At 36.6% G+C, this 18,069-nt stretch overlaps 1 protein-coding gene across 1 annotated transcript in view; it reads right to left on the reverse strand.

Annotated features, from left to right (window-relative positions):
- The window catches only part of IQCK (IQ motif containing K), a 50,492-nt gene that overhangs the window by 11,726 nt on the left and 20,697 nt on the right, over positions 1-18,069 (reverse strand). Inside the window, exon 8 of the mRNA XM_055707029.1 lies at positions 15,428-15,539. Coding sequence (XP_055563004.1) covers positions 15,428-15,539 — 112 coding nt within the window. The remainder of the gene's footprint in view (positions 1-15,427; positions 15,540-18,069) is intronic.

Genomic DNA, 18,069 nt, shown 5'->3' on the forward strand with positions numbered 1-18,069 from the left:
TAAAAATCCCTCACCCAACCCAAAAGACCTGTTTCTTCTATGGTATTTTTTTGTTCTGACACAGCTTCAGTACTCAGATACTTGTACACAGTTCTCGGTGCCATCTGTGGGAGTTGTTCATGGATAGCTGAGGGCAGAATTGTTTGCTAGTAAGAAGTTACTGGATTGCTCAAAAAAAATAATAATGAAAGCAGCTCTTTGAGGTTTTTGCTTTGAAGAATTTTCAATTGAAAGCCAGTGATGAAGTCATACAGTTCACCTAGTATATAAATATATTTTTGTCATTTAGGACAACAAGCAAGGTCAATAAAGAATAGTTTTTCTATGTCTCAGTGGAAAGAAGAATGTTATCCATGTGATTGCAAAGGGTCTGCCAAATGGGAAAAATCAGTCAAACAAAGAGCACAGGGTTGCTTGCTGGAGTAAACAATTCTAAATGAACAAAAGCTCTACATAAAAGTGAAATGTCCCACCCCCTTGTGAAAGCTGTTTTCAAAGCTCCGTATTCTTTCAGAGTGCTGTAATACAGATTAACCTGATGTTTTTCTTCTGCTGATACAACAGTCAGGTTCCTCAGTCTAATTCTGTGATTTCAGCTGCCATACGCTGTTCTTAATATTTGAATATTTTACAAACTGTCTTTTAACTTATAAAGATAAAAATATGTTTTTCTACTCCCTGCACTTCAGAAGATGCATCTGTACTGTACACCATCCATACCAAGCAAGTTTGTTGGGACATTTATATATAAAAGTTATGCTAGAGGCAAAGAAGGCCAAATAAGCCCAAAAAATCCCCTTTTGTACATACAGTTTGAGGAGAGCTTAGTTACACTTACAAAGCATGTAACTGAAAACCACCAAACAAAATCCTCGTCGTAAGTACCCAGAACACTGGGCTGCAATAGGCCCATGTGCTAATTTCAAGTGCTCAATGCATTACCAACCTGGAAGATCTCAGCTCATAGAAAACACACAGGAAAAGTGACATATGATGATGAGGAACACAGAAAATACCTTAGGAACTCAAAATATGACCACAGTGGCAGGATATGCCCTGTGTTCTACAACCATCAAGGCAATATGTGCCCAGTGCCTTGCTGGCACAAGACACTTCTGGATTTTAAGGCTTTTGTTTGTACAGCTGGTAAGGAGAAAAAAAATCAAAGTGGATTAAATATCTCGTGATTATGAATGTCCCATATACAAAACACTAACTATTGTGTCGAATTTTATTTAATATTCCTTGATGTGATGAGGCTGGCCTTTGCAAATATTTCATAAAAATTTCAATAAGGCCAAAACCCCCAGGTCTCTCACACAGTTTCACGTTAAAATGAGCAGGGGTTTTAGGTAGCTGCTGGCAGTGCTTTTAGTCAGTAGCGTCCGTGTCTTATCATAACCTGTGTTACTTAAGCATAACAATTCCAAATCAAATCACACTAACCAAGAAGCACAGGTTGTCAGCATGATTCTGCATTTCAGGCAGTTATTTAAATAGTTTTCGACATATACTTGCTTCCTATGCAGATAGAAAAGTAAGATGTCCTCAGGATTCAGATAAGCTGAAAAGATGGAGAAAGGAGCTGCCTGGCTGAGTCTTTTCACTAGAAATTTCCATTGGAAAAATGTATTTTCCAGGCTGTGACACCTCAAACTAAACTTGCTGGAAATATTTTGAAACACCTAAGGAAGATGTTTAGTTTGTATATTAGCATACCTCCCATGAAGTTTTGAACTGATAAGCCAGCACCTTTCTTTCAGACAACACATATCTAAAAGCAATGAATAGTGTAAATGTCAATATGAACAACCAACTTACAACCATGCCCTTCATACGCTGAATTTTAACCACTTCAGCCTTAGGAATCCTATCATTCATTCAACAGAGCAAGAGAAAGACCCATTTCTATTTTCAGTTGCATTGAAAAAAAACCTGAAGTTGAACCTTAACAGCACAGTTCCCATTTTATCCCTCTGTGTCCCTAGTCACTGTGTGCTGTTACACTGGCAGATTGGTACCACTGGAGAACTGGGATTCTGCTGCAATGGAGATCATCTCTTTTTCTCTACAGAGATTTCCTGCACTCTGGGGAAAGGTGTATGGACATAACTGGGCAGAATGAACTGCCTGAGGATGCCAGTTATGCAGTGGTGATTGCAACTGTGCACTGCTGCCAGTCTCAGGGCAGTGCCAAGAAAATCATTCTCACAGGAGGCTGGATTCAGCTCCCACAAAAATTACAAACATGTTAACTCCCAAGATGTTTTTGTAACAGAATGTGTGAAAATTAACTACAGAGAATGCATAATCACTAATCTAAGGAGGTGCAACGTAAGATTTAAACAGAAGTAACACAACCATCATCACTGGCAGCACAGTCACAGTATTTCATGTAGTTTTAAAACACCTGCTCCTGTTTTAAGTCCTAAGACACAGAGCAACTGAGGCCCTTAAGTGCTATGACAGTGTAAGTTAAAAAAAAATATCTCACATCTCACTTATATCCAGTATTACAGTTTATATAGCTCACATGGTTTCTACTGTCAGGACAGTTGAGTTTGTTAGCACTATGTTTCAGTCTCATTACTCTTATTTTTTAATACAGAGTGAACCCGATTAAAGTATGCTTTAGTTGCGTGCATATTCTAAATCATAGGACGCTACAACCATCACTACAATAATAAGCACTAGTGGAGACTGTGATTGATTTACTTGGATGTGAGGTGGGGGTTGCTCTGAAGAGATTAGCACAACTGTTAACTTATTTTTGACTTGCTACTCCTACTACAATAAAGTTCTCTACTAGTTTGCCTGCCACGTTCCTTGGAAACGCAGCTCGTTTGACACAGTTATCATGCACGTGTTGCACTGTTGAGGCAGGGTGGTGGTGAAAGGCAGCACTGGCTTTGGATGTATTTGGATTTACTGTTTCAGTTAGCCCCTGGGGGTAGAATACTCAAAAAATCTACAAAACTCCTATTAGACATCTGAGGACCAGCCTTTGTCCTATTTATGGATGCATTAGTGTTCAAACGTATTTACCATCTATTTTGTGTAACAGACACAATTTTCCCTCATCTTAATGCACAGGACTGACATTCTGGTTTGAGACTTGGTTGTTTCGGCATAACAGCGAACAACCTATGACCTACTTTATACACTACTGTATAATAAAATTGGTTTGTGACAGTAGCTTATGAAAGGTTTATATACCTACACTCTTTATTTTGTTTAAAACATAAGAACTATGAGAATTACATTTAGTAATTTAAACAGTTGAAAATAGTAATCAAAAATACCATAGACTCAGACTGTAAGAAGATGAAAATCCATTAAAGAAAATCTATTGGAATAACTTATTAGCAGGAGCTTAGAGTAAAATATATATAGAGAGAAAGGAGTTTCACCCTAGCCTCCCAGTGAAATGCCAAAGAAGCCTGAACATGAAACTGGAGCCACCAGCAATCTTGCTGAAATAAGACCTGACTCAAAGAGACAGTTCTTTATAAAGTGTGTATAATTTTAGCTTCTTACTATTGAAAGTCAGCATGTACACAATTATTACTGAAACCTTTCACTTCAGGAAATCTGCAGTCACTAGTGACAGGAGAATGATGTATTGAAAAAAGGTACATTAAACAAATAAATGGAAATTATGCCCAGACATTCCTGCTACTTGTGAATCTGAAACTGTCAGAGGATCACTCATCAGAAGAAGCTTCTGCAAAATTGATATATAAAAGTAACAGGACAAACCTAATCCTCCAAATCAGAACAAAGTTTGTTAAATGCTTAGTCTTGCCTCCGTGACTTCAGAGAACAAACGATTTCAGGGCTTTTTTAACTTCACTTAGGATCAGATTAGAGAAGCAAGAGCTGATGTACAGGAGACTCCCAAACACCAACATCTAGTAATGGAGATAGAAAAAAAGGGCTGAAAGGTCTCTAGCAGAATGTGTCTGTGCAATCCACCATGCTTTCCTAATATTTTGATAGAAATTTTAAGAATTCATTTGGATATATCTGGATGGCATTTTTACAATTCAAGGTATAAAAAGAGAAAAAAAATACTGGAAGATACAAACTGGGCAGCTTCATGAAAACTGTTATTTACACCCATTAGCCCCTCTTACTTCTGAAATGTTTCCTACTTGCAAAATATGATACGTTCTGTCAAATCACCAAATTTAAACTCTTACACATACTAAAACAAATGATCAGGTTAAAAGAAGAAAAAAGAAAAAAAGAGATAGAATAGACAGTTACATTAAAAAAAGATATCCAAATGACCAATACCAGTTTAAAGGGTTTAAAGGGAACTCTGGGGCAAGTAGCAATGTTCTGCAATCTGTCACCCACTTTGCTAATCTCTGAATCATATTTTAAGACTAACAATTCATGGTCTTTCTATCCCTGCCTTCACACACACCCCCCTTTTTTTTTTTTAACTAGGAATGTCTTCAGTCTAGGTTTTCTGCAGGACTATTTGGAGGTTTTACTTTTTAACTGGTGGCAGCCTTTTCTCCAGGCTTTTAATGCTTCTCAGTTATAGAAATTTTGGGTTTGCTAACTAAAAACCACCAACTAACAAAAAACACCATCAAGAATTTTCAATAAAAATGCTCCATTTTTTTCACTATTATCTTATAGAAGGTTAAAAGAAGAAAAATAAAAAAAAGATTGGAAAACCCATGAAGAATTTCTCATCTCCTTTAAAACAAACAAACAAATTATATAATCACAGAAAAATCAACAGATTGCAGTTGTCTTTTTTCCATTACAAATCATTATTAAAAACTGCAGAGTGATGGGTAAAAATACAGCTTTGGTACTGGAGGATTAGTCCAGACTTGCACTAGCAGATACACTGCTGTGCCTGTCTAAGCACAGTTCAGAAGATCACGTATTTTGTAGCTTATCTAAATTATCATCTTTCTTTTTTTTCCCAAACATTCCCAACGCGGTTTCAGAAATTAAATGTTACTGTAATCTTTATAACTTTTCAAAGACATCTGACTCTGGGGTGTGGACCAATAAAGTGGAATCTGCATCATGAGTCTTATGACTTTTATCACTACATTCTCAGCTGTTAGTGCCAAGATTAAACTTTCAGAAACATCTCAAGCATCTTGAATTAGGCTTGATGAAAACCACCACATACTCAGCTATCGGCACCGCTTTGTTCTTGGATTTTAGTTTAAAAAAAGGAAAAAAGACGATGTTTTAAGGTCTTTTGTGTAACCGAAACCTTATATATGTCCTTTTAAATCAAAAGCAATCACATATACGAACTCATTTTAAACTATTTGGACTGTAGCACTTTTCAGAAAGAAACAACAAAATACCTGTAAATATTGTAACGTTTAAAGAAAAAAAAACAACCAACAGAATCAAATTCTTTTAATCGCAGCGTCCTACCAACAGCAAGTAGCCTTCCACTTTTAACTTCTTTATATAGCTCAGTTTGAAGCAACATAATTTGAGAAAATACATTAAACATTTGAGATCTTAACATATATGTGTTAATATATGTATTATATAACATATATTCAAAGTGTAAAACCATGGAATATGGGGAGGTCATCACTTACAAGAGCTTCATAATGAGATTAATTAAAGAATTATAGCTACAGTAAAAGACAGCAGATGGAATTAAAACCAAATAATTTTGTTTAAAATCTTCTTAAAACATGACTACATTTCAGTCACCCTTGGTGAAAGTTGGAGGGGGGGAAAGGCAAGAAACTTCTCACATAAAACTGATGAATTCCTTACAATTTACCAAGCCGATTTTTTCTAAATAAACCACAGGGGTGCAGTCTTAAAGAAATCCATTAACTATTCAGACTATATCTTTTCCTAATCCAGCATTATTACCTACAGTACATTTTAAATATTTTTTAAAGCCTAGTGTAAGTCATTCCATATATCTATCTATCTATATCTATATATCCCCTTCTCAATATTTTCCTTGGTACTCAGTCCTGCAGACACGTATGCAATTGTAACTTCATTTATGGAACTATTAATAAGGATCCATTACAGCACATGACTATACTCATGTTTATTTGTTTATGGAATAAATTCCAAGAAGTTTCATAGTATAGCTATTTTTTCCTGGGTACTGAATTTAACATTTTTTCCCTTCTTCAATTCATTCTGCTTTGATGTGATATGATTATTTACTTTCATACAATTACATACAGCCATCCTTCAAAAGTACGCAGATTAGACTTCCCCAGTTCAACTTAGTAAGCATATTTCGCTTTTGAATCTTTCCTCATAATTCAGGTAGAGACACATCACAGCTTTATAAGGAGTGAGTGACTGCATTTCCTTGCTTCTTGACAATTTGCATCTGTTCCTACTCCAGCAATGCTAAAATATGCAGCCTGTTCTACTCTTCATCTGCAATCTCATTCATATATTCAAGGATTTTTCCAGTGACAGAACACCTACATTCTGAGTTCTTCAGCACATTGCTGGTTGCATCTTCCCAAGGGAAAAAATTCTTTCTGTGAAAGAAGTATTTTTTAAAAGCTCTCAGTATAGATGAGTAATAACTTCTATTGCCAAAGGAGAAAAACAGCTTGAAAATGGAATGGAATGCATAGAAATATTCCCTCCTGTATCTGGAAATCAACCCCTCTACCTGCTGTGAAGATTACTTTCTGTCTCAGTTTGGTTTAACTAGATTATTCACACACGGTGTATATTCACTGTTACAGAAGTACCTTGCAAAGCCAAGGCTACAGTTGATCTGTAAGAACTGCTAGCTAATAGGGCCGCAATTGTTTTTTGCCATTAAACCAGGAATATTTATTTCTTTTACTACTTTCCTTAAGAACAATGCTTTTTTAAAATAAAATTTTATAGATTTTATGCAGGTAAAAAGAAAAAAAGAAAGCCCTTAGGAAATAAAATAGCTGAAAGTACTAGACAAGTGTATACAGAACCAATGGTCTTTCCAAAAGCACACCAGTAGAGAAATAACCATTGTAACAGTGTCAGTATTATTTACGTAAGTAATGAATGAAGATCTAGGTATATTCATTAAAAAAATCAAGTATTTTCAAATTCCTTTCATTGTAGGACAGGTTCTTTTTCATTTCCAGTGATGTCTCATCAGTACTGCATCTGCATAACACACTGCTCAGAATCATGACTAGATAGGACTTCTCCACTGCATGGAGGCACAAATCAAATTAACCAGGCTGTTAACCAAAAAGCCAAGGCCTATTTCTTCTTGGAAACATTAAAGCAAAAATACGACTGGAGCTATATGGGATACCAGATAGAAACCAAAACGATGCAGCAAATTATGTCCCATTTCAAACGGATGATTTAGGCTACAGATATTGACAAAATCGATAGGGACAGGCCTAGATAAATGCACGCTGGGAAAAGAAGTTCTCCTAAACAGACACTCATGGTAGTACATCAGTCTCATGAAACCAAAGGCAGGTCTTGCTACGTGCATGCCACTGTGTCACATCCTGCCAAACATGATCTCAAATTAACACCCAGGTTATTAAACCACTTATTTGAACACATTTACATTAATTTCAGCAAATTGGAATAATAAAACTAGAAGGGACATCATCTTCCATCTGCTATTCACTCATATCCTCTGGAGGTTGCTTTCTTATTAGCTGTGTTTTCTGTAGAAGGTAATATTTTTACAAAATTCTGTAAAATATTCTGCAACAAATTTATCCCACCAGCTCTGCTGTATTGGGGATAATTCTCTTCTACAAGGCTAAAGCTGTGAGCCACTAAACTGAGCCATGAGTGCTATGCTACATTTTCGGTCTGAAGGTAGAAACTGCTAAGAGTAAGGACTATCACACCCCAAATACAGCCCATTTTGTGGAATGTAACGTTACAGCAGTGGAGCAGTATAGCAAATTAAATGTCAGGTAAGAATGCCATTGCTTTATCATTTTCAGTAAAGGCTGAGAGAAATACACCTTTTTCTTTGCGCTCAAAAAGAAACGTAGCAGGTACATGCATTAAAAGAGGCCAGCAGTCCTGCAAGATGCTATTAATTTATAAAGCAATTTTCATGCAAAGTTTTCATGTAGAAAACTTTTCTTTGAAAAGTAGAACACTTTTCAAAACTAGTAATAAATAGTATAAAAGATACAGTGAAAGAACAATAAAGAATTACAAACAAAGAAGAAAAAAAAAGATATACTTTAAACATGCAGTGAAACAGGTGGATAATCAGTGGTTTATATGAGGCTGCATTATACCTTGGCCTACCAAACCAAGCAGTCATGTCGCGTAGGGTATGATTTCACATGACACAGCAGGCACAGGACAGATGAGCTGATCTGAAAGTGAGCAGCCATCACAAATGGGCCGTTTTCCTTCCCTCTATTACTGATGGACCATTTCCCTTATGTTAAATGTAAGGACTGTGTCATTACCAGGCAAGTCAGTTTATCAGGCTGATCCAGCAGAAAACTAACCCAAGGGGCAGCCGAACAGAACTGAAGAGCGGTTCTTTGTCAGATCAGCCAGCTGGACCAACCATGAAGCCATAATTGCTAGTGCCAAGGAAAGGAAAGGATGGCAAGAGCCGTGGCCAAGGAAGCACAGGACTGCCTTGTTAATGAGGAAGTTGCTGGAACACCTCAGCTGCTCCTTAAAAATCAGACTTTTGGTCCCTACTTAAGAAAAACTCGAGAAGTCTTTTGTTCTGGTTATGTTTTAATGAAAACAAAAACTTCATTAGTTTCAATAATAATCAATGTGTTTTAACACACAGAAAAATAAATTAAGAATGCCTTTGGATTTGTTAATTACCATCAGTTTACATTTCTAACTTCCTCTTAATATCCATTTTAAGAATCACACTGGTGAAGATTATACGAACACGCTTTCATAAAATGGTATGTCTTTGCCTAAAACACACCCGTGAAATAAGGTACACATAGCATTGTGCTGAAAGCCACAACAAAGCAGAATCTGACAGTTAGCTCACACTAACCGAGTCTTTGGCTGGTATTTCCACGGAAGGTATGCTGATCTTTCTAGTAGTGTCAATAGAATCACATTACTGCTCGAGTCAGCATTTTCTAAAAGCTATTTGGCAGCTCACCATTCATCCCCTACAGTTAGATTCAACACTGTTTACAGCATCTAATAAACAAGGTTAGAGTCATACAAATTTAAGAGATACTTCATTGTTATTCTTAATGTAATTAACTTCATAATAAATTGCCGTATCTATTTAAAAATGTTTTTCTTTTTCTTTTGATCCTGAATCTTAATGCTTTATTTGTAACATCTGAGTTTTTAGTAACAATAAATGCTTTGTCTGCTTCATGTGAAGAGCTTGGTGGTTTAATTAAAGGGGATTAATTGAATTAACAGAATTAATTAATGCAGTTAAACCGAATGTGTAGAAAGACAAGGTTATAAGAAGTAGTTGTGTTATGCAACTCATTTTTATATGAGTGCTCACAATCCACTTCAGAGCAAAGTCAGCTGGGTTAGATTGAATCACTGGTAAAAGCGCTTTTAACTAACCTTGCTGGCTTTACAATGAAATAGAATTTAATGGCATTAATAAACAGCAGAATAATAATAGATGAAATAAGAGCAGCTGGAGCACTAACAAAAATTAATTATGGCATCACAGCTGAGACTGATAATGAAACCTCTGGACAGTAACGTCTCAAACTAGTACAGCTGTTTCCAAATAGCCATCTGTCTGGGCCCCACAGCTATTTTATGTATGGATACTCTTAAATTAACTTAGCAGAGCTCAGTTAAGGAATTACAGAAACAATGTGATAACATTGAAAGCTAATGTGACATAAGCAATATAAACTTGCACTGGTTTAAGTAAAAAAAATGAAAGGGGGCAATTTCACAACTTTCTTTGAAGTGGTGAAACAGCTGTGTCCCCTAGAGTCCTAAAATTGATTTTATGATGGGAAACCTCTATAACAGTGATTAAAAGGAAATTTGGTTTTCCTTTTGAAACAATCGGCAAAGGCAGCAAAGGAAATGTTATCACTACATTAGTCTCCAAAACAACATAAATAATAGTTTATGGAAAGATTCAATTTCTTCAGAGACAGGAGTTTTTATAATCTATTCAACTGCCAAATGACACAGCCCACTCCACCCTTAGGCCTCTGCTTTTCTTAGCTGCAACATTTTGAATACAGTTTCATCTTGTCCTCTGAAAATGCATTTGTAATTTTCACTTTAAGATTTTATGTGCATGAAGACTACCGTAAAATATGTAAAATATGATTGCATATCTAAATATGATCTAGTATCATATACAACCTTTTTCACAATGATATGTTCTAAATATATAGGTTTATTTCTTAGAAATAAGTGGGAAATGTATGCATTTGTAACTCTTACTGGTATCACAGACAACGGAATGTGTGAAAAAACATGCCTTGATGAGATGCTGTAAATGCTAACAAATCAAAAGCAAGAGGCCAAAACACAAACATTAAACTGCAATCATTTAAAATGAATTAGCAAACCTGCTAGATCAACTTCTATAGTCACCTTCAGGAATGCAATTTTTCAACAATTAACACTGACAGAATTAAACATGTATTACAAAGAAAAGAATTTGTCTTTCATTTTTTAAATTTAGAAGTTTAATTTTATCATAGTAAATTTGAATCCACTGTTTTTAGATCTTCAAAACAAAATCTATTTATATCTTTTCTTTTTTTAAAAAAAAAAAAGCCCCAAACCCAAAAAGAACCTACTACTTTTTTTCCAAGTAAACTCCTAATAAACCATTGTAAATAGGCTATGAATTCCCACACAGACTTGAAGAAAACCTTGGATGCCAAGGTTTTCTTTATTAGTCAAGTCTGCTGGAAGACAACTTATAATAAAAAATAAAATCCATGAGACATATTTGTACACAGTTACTAGTTACTATGTTGTTTAATCTTCTAGCTGTAAGCTACTAAAGCCAAGAATTCTAATTCACTGACTGCATACAAACACCCCATACAGAAACGCAGTTTTCCCCTGTTGTGCTGTGTGATTTTGCTCGTCAGAATGAATTCTTTTCAGCTACAGACTATCCCTTAGGCAACCAACTGCATGGGTTGGTAAATCAAACCTGAGCTTTTGTGGATTAAAACTGCAAAATAAATATGAATAAATGTTTGGGAAAATCTAGGCCTTGTAACAAATGGCTATCACAAAAAAAAACCCCAAACACCACAAAAAACAACCCCAACCAAAAAAACAGTCTTCCAGTTTTGGTATTCGTACTATAATGTATACTGCCCTGAAGAAAATTCTTGTTCTGAACATTTCATAATCAGGTGAAGCAGAGATCAAAAGGTCCTGCACATAGCACAGTGCAGACACAGAAAAGTGTGTCAGCTCATAACACCTTGCAATATATAACTGCAATAGCAAGGCAACTGAGGAGGCCATGATACACAAAGGAAGATTCTGAACACAATGTCTTTTGAAAAATTACTCTTTTATGACAGCTTTGATATCAGCTGATACCTAACTGCATTTATGATTTAAAAAATCCTACCCTGAGAATTCTGCAGACTGAACTCACACTTAAGCCTTCACAGCTGAAATACACCCGCAGGAACAGCTTTCATTGCAGCCCTGCTGTTGGTGTAGACATGCAGAACCCATCTGAGGTTGTCATTCATTACTGTCTTTGTTAATTATAAGCCTGCCCCTCAACGTATCTAAATATCCACTCAAAGAAATCTACTGCTATTTGTATTGGTATCAGTACCAGTATCAATGCAAACTTTCTTATGACAGAACTCCTAACACTGGGAAGGAACACTGGAAGAATGTCAAGCATTTTGAAGCGTATGCAGAACACCAACTAATCTTGCAATTGGAACTGGAAAAGTAGATTTCTCCACTGCATATTTTCTAACGAACTCAGAGTGTAATACATATAGCATAAATCTTGCAATATTACAATGGAAGCAGATTTTACTGGACAAATTCTATTAAATAGCACAATGCAGCTGAAGCTAGAGGGCAAGAGCTTCAACCCCGCTCACGCATTTTCCCTGGAGATCATGAAGAATGGCTGTTTGGGCAGGAAAAGTACCTCCAACAGGAAAATACTTTTCCTTGCACTGCACTTGCAAACATGCAAACTGCAGAACTATCCAGTAGCTGCTGCTGCAGTCACCATACCTCATCATAGGGCAAGCAGCAAAACTGGAGAGAGACTTCCCTTTGTGCAAGAGCTTTGCCTAGCATAAGCAAGCCAAGAGTTGCTGAGGTTCTCTAGGCCCTGGGGAACACGGTGGATTCAGTACTTGAACGTGATTCTCTCAGTTGTGAACATGAAATCACCCTGTGGTACCAGCTTATGCATGCGACTGGCAGGTGAGTGCTGCAGAGGATTAAAGGAGGCAGCACACAGAGGCAACTTTTTAAACAGTCAACACTGTCCTCAAGGATGAGAGTTGCCACTGATTTGCTTCATCTTACCTGACGAAATGTGGATTACTTCAGAAATCCAGAGCAACAATTTAAAAGTGTTTGCCTTCAGTGCTGCCTGGAGTTTGCTGCACAGCTCTTGTGTGAGAGTGGGTTTAAATACTCTTCTGCTTCACCCAATAGAGGAGAAATTGTGCTACAATAGCACCATGTAGCAAGATACTTATTGGAAACATTTATACTATAACTGAGCACTGTGTTCATTAGACAATGCCCAGTGAAAATACCTTATGTATCCAAATCTGATTGCAGAATTAGTTAGTGTTCAGCATACACATCAGAAGGCTTGACAGCAAGCTTAACACAGCATAACTGCAACATTACCCTGACTAGATAGCCTAAAAACTAATGCTATCCAACAGACATACAAGTATAAATAGGAAATAATAGAAAAGAAGTTTAGGGGATCAAAGATTTGCCACTGGGGGAGCTTGAAAACATGGATAACTTTATGTTATAAAAAATAGCCCATCTGGAAGTGCTGAGGTTTCACACATTGTTTAGAATTTAATTATTAGCCCCAGGTACCTATTACATTTATTTTATGTAAGAATAAAATATCAAGATAAGGAAAACTGAAAACAAGGGGTCTATTTTGTAAACTCAGTTGTTATAATGATTGTTACTATTAACAGATTTCTCCTTTCACCTATGTGAATGTAGAAAATCCTTTCATCTTTAGGCAACACTTTCAAAAGAAGATTGCAAGCAGAAAGGGAAATGTGTGGAGCTTTCATGCCATCCTTTTAGCCTGATCTGCTTGTAACTAGTGATAGATAGAAATGATACATAATAGAAAGTAAAAGAATAATTGCAGTGCATCGGGTTAATGACCTGACTCCAGTTAATTCCTTTGACATTTACAGAGCATGGACTGTTTTGTAATTAAAATGTTTCATAGGGAAGTTTTAGTTGTATCACTTATTAAAAAGCAGGATGGTTTTTAAATCAACAATAGCCACAAAAGATTTGATGACTAGAGCTATTGCGGAATTGCAAGGCTCTAGTCACAACAAGCTCCTATTGCTATAGCACTGATGTTAATAAGTACTTTTTATGTATGGACATTCTTACTGTGGTTTCTAAAATAAAGCATACTGTGAGGATGTCAGACACTTAATTCCAGAATACCGTTTCATATCTGTGCATGAGTACAATAACTCCATTTAATTAAACAGAAGAGTTAAGTTGCATAGAGAATAAGGAACGAAAAAAAAAGTCTGAGTGAAGACCCAGCAGGACATACTCAGTGCCTCAGCTTAGGCTTTAAAGGTGTAGAAATTGGGCACCTGAAAGTGAAACAATGAAACAATGGCATGGTCTAGAGGCAGCAAAGAAAGAGCTTCCACATGGTGACCCACAAATATTCAGTGTGGAGTGAAAAGCTGCGTAGGTCTTTAGGCAACACAGAGGACAGATGCCCCCCATTAAGCTGCCTAATTCCAGATTGCACATCAGCAGTTTTCTGTCACTTGAAATCCAGAACTGTAGATTTTTCTGGATAGTAGGTATCTAACTGACAGGGACTCTAAATTTTAAAACTTTTCACAGAAACCTGATTCTAAACTCTCTTACCCTGCAGGGATTCATATGTAAGTTTTTCCTTTCCCAGTCCCACAAAACCAGGCTCAGAAGGCGGGCACTGACAGATGTGCTTTTGTGTACTGAGCTGAAGAGGTCTAAGCCATGACTTGCCCCTGGCTTTTACCTCCTGACAATCACCTGGAGATTGGCACTTCCTCAGCCATCAACAGTAACAAGGTATGAGAATATTATCTCATATTCTGCTCAATTTTACCAAGTGGTGGGATGCTGAAATTAATTACACTCTCTCTTCCCAGTTCACTTTCTCCTTTGTGTTAGATACAGCAATCATGTGGCAACATTGTTGAGGAAAACTGACCTGCCCCACACCAAATGCCCTCACTGATCCCAACTCATGGTACAGCTACACAATCACTAAAATTGATGCAAGAGCTACAGAGTGAGATCTACTCTTTTGGCAGTTCCCAGTCTGATCCAACCGACTGCATGAAACAGCACCCTGAATGCTTCACATAGTTCAGGGCAAAGATCAGCCACCTAAGAAAACCCCTGCGAGACTGCCATCAGACTGAAGAACACAGTGCTGACGGGTACACCATAATTTTCCCTGTCTTCAACACATGAACAACATAGCTGAACCACCTCTTCTGCACCTATTGGCGTGTAGTTCACATCCCTACATATATCACATCCGAGTCCCAGCCTGCAGAGCCAGATAAAATTGGACTGGTTGAGGAGTTAGCGAATCCTTCTGCATTAGTAAACAAAGAGGCTTGGCAAACAGTCATAATTACACACTGTGCCCGACTAACTGAATGATAACTTTAGCCTTGTCAGTAAACCCTTGTCGACAATCAAGGCAAAAAAGAAACATTACAGTCTCAGTTCTTAAAGCAATCTGGCCTCATTTCCCTTGGCAATTATATTGGGTTGTTTGGGTTTGTTTTCTTTTTTTAGAACTGTACAGGCCAACTTCTGCTATAAATAACCACAGAACATTTACCAGATAGAAATCCCACATTTCAGAAAAACTGTACTACAACCCGTCTGGTAAAAATCAGTATTTACATGTTGTGTAGCTGGTAGAGGTCTGATCCTGCCCTAAGAAATACTGTGTCAGCACACTGTCATTGTCCTCTGAAATCATGGGCGTTTGGCTCTGTATTTTTCATTGTCACTTTCAGCTATATAGGCAACAAACTTAGCATAAGCAGTGCCTGTAAACAAACAGCCAGGCATTTCCACCAGACATTACCATCCCTTCTCACTCAGGATTAGTGTCCTACTGTGTGTCCTATTTTTTTAATACAAAGTATTAAAGTATAAAAATTTAAGACATTGTTAAAAAAAAGTTAAGATATTACACCACACTATTTAAATCACTTACCTTTGGCTTCCTGCTTAGCCCAGAATTCTTTCACTCTCTCAGCAATGTTTTTGTGCTCTCTCAACTGCTTTTGCCACTGACGCAGCTCTTGTATTTCACTATCACAGCGGACCTGGGAAAGGGAAAACAGAAACTGCCACTAAAATTATATACATTCATGTTACCCAAGATGATGATTAAATTTTTTTCATGAGGCTATGGCTGGGTGAACACATGACATTCTTTCCTTTGGTTGGGCCTGATATAAAAGCACAATCCCACAGGTTTAGTTTTCAACTTACACAGAAATAAAAGCCACATAATTGACAAACCCCAGTGAATACGCCAATTAGGGGATCATTTTGATTACCAAGGACTCCTGAAAATGTGATTGCAGTGAGATGCTTATTTTTTGAGTTAATTAAAATTTAAAGCATTATGTTGAAGGGTGTTAGTGACTATAGAAAACCACAACACTACAAAACCAACCCACTGACCAACATAATAGAGCAGAAGAGTAGCATGAAGGGTCATACAGCAGGAAATTTATTCCAGCTAACTGATCCACACCTGCTATCAGCTACAAATAGGCTTACTGACAGTTCCAGCCATACAATTTTCACGAACAGGAGAGCCATTAATCTGTTATTTAAAGTAATTGGAATGCATTACATGATATCTCTTCTTTGGCAGTCAATCACCCCTATGAAGCATGTAATTCTGCTTCCACATAAAATTACAATAGTCACAGGCCTTGACTCCATTTAAGATTTAAGTTGAATTCTATTACTGCTTTTGTACAGGTGTAGATCTTGCTACTACTAATAATTTGCATCAACAGCTTTTACTACTCTGATACTTAAACTTGTTCTAAGCAGGAATTGATTAATTAGCAGCGTGTTGCCTGTTGTCTACCTCAGCATTCACACAATTACTACCTCCAGTGCTAAAGCAAAAATCCAGAACAGATATTGTCCTCTGACAACTAGCATTAGCTTAGACATTGGTGAGTGATTACTCTCTCAAAGGCATATTCAAATTATAATAAAATTATTAAAAATGCAGTTTCTTTTTTTTCCTAAATGTTATGTATATAGAATGTCATTATTTTTAGGACTTCATATCCTAGTAATTCAGGCTGAAGTTGAATAGCATGACAGAAACAAGCAGCAATAAGCTTGGCTTCTCCTGGACATATCTTGCTTTCAGGAAGCTGACTGCTTTTTAGAAAATTTCTTATATTTACATGATATGGTAATAAGTTTGCTCTGTGATTTGAACTCTACTACTCTATGGCATTACATTCTGGGTTTCTCCCACTTTCCTGGGATATTTACAGAGCAAAAGAGCAGCATTTAGTTTTCCACTAGTTTAAAAAAAAAAACACGACTTAAAGAAAACAATATAAATTATTTATCAAAAGTATTCTTTCCAGGCAGAATTTATCCTTTGTGGTGCAGCTAAGAACACAATAGATGGTAGCTGAACTCCCACAGCACTTTTCAATCCACTTAGCAAAAGATAACTTGCCATATTTCAGATAGTGCACTGGCAGAGCAGAAATACATTACAAGGTTACATGATCAATATAGACAGGCATGACTTCTACTCAGTGACTTGACGTCAGATACCTCTTAGGCCTCATTATACTAACATAGTTTTATATTACCTTTTGTAAAAGTTATAAGAAGTTCTTACAAGGTTGATATGAAAATTTTTTTTAAAAGTTACTGTTACTCATAAATACTACTGTGAAAAATCTGAAGTTAATATATATAGCAAGGAAGGATATTGCCCTTCAGAAGCTTTGGTAGAAGAACCACAAGGTACCTGAGCAACCTTGCACTGTTCAGTAAACATAAGAGTTACTGGATAATGGTTGCCTTTGCAATACTCCACTGCAAGGATGCCTACAGAGATACTGTCAGTGCTAATTAATGTTAGTGTCAATGCCATCTCCATGTAAAAAAATGAAAAAGAAAAGAAAAGGAACAAGCAGAAAGTGTCACAAAAATCTATCCATCGAGAAGATCATTTCAAGGTATTTCATCATCTTTGGCTGCATGGCACATCACAGTAGCCACTCATATATTCATGCTTATTAAAAGTAGTAAAGAACTTCACAGGGAGCGTTTTATACTGATTGTTATTTAAAGAACAACTGATGTACAGACAGAGACATCTCACTGTCCATCACAACAAAATTACTGCTGTATCTGGAGGCTACGTACAAGCTTAAATTTTTATAAAGGCAGTCAAAGACATTTCTTTGCCACTAAAGTCACCTGAATTTAAAGTCATTTCTTTCTAAGGCATGAAGGTGTTAGAGCCTTTTGAAGAAATATTTGACAGAATGGATTTTCAAAATAATTTATTTCATACCCTAGGGTTAGCATGGCTGTCACCCTCCAAAATAACAGTCTTAGTCAATTTTCTTTGTATTTATTTTATGCGCCTTGCTTTTCCCTCAAATTGGGGATTGCATTAGTGTGGTATTACTAGTATGGTTTGCAACATCTGCTTGCCATTTTGTTTTCCCTTTCTCTGAATAACAGCTTTCATGCCTCTCCTACATCTCCTGTCTCATTCTTGGTCTCAGTTTTTTGTCCTTTGTTTCTGTATGTTTTTATTTCTTAACAGACCTCATCAATCCTCCTTGTGCA

This window comes from Falco cherrug, chromosome 4, assembly GCF_023634085.1.
Source record: "Falco cherrug isolate bFalChe1 chromosome 4, bFalChe1.pri, whole genome shotgun sequence".
NCBI lineage: Eukaryota > Metazoa > Chordata > Aves > Falconiformes > Falconidae > Falco > Falco cherrug.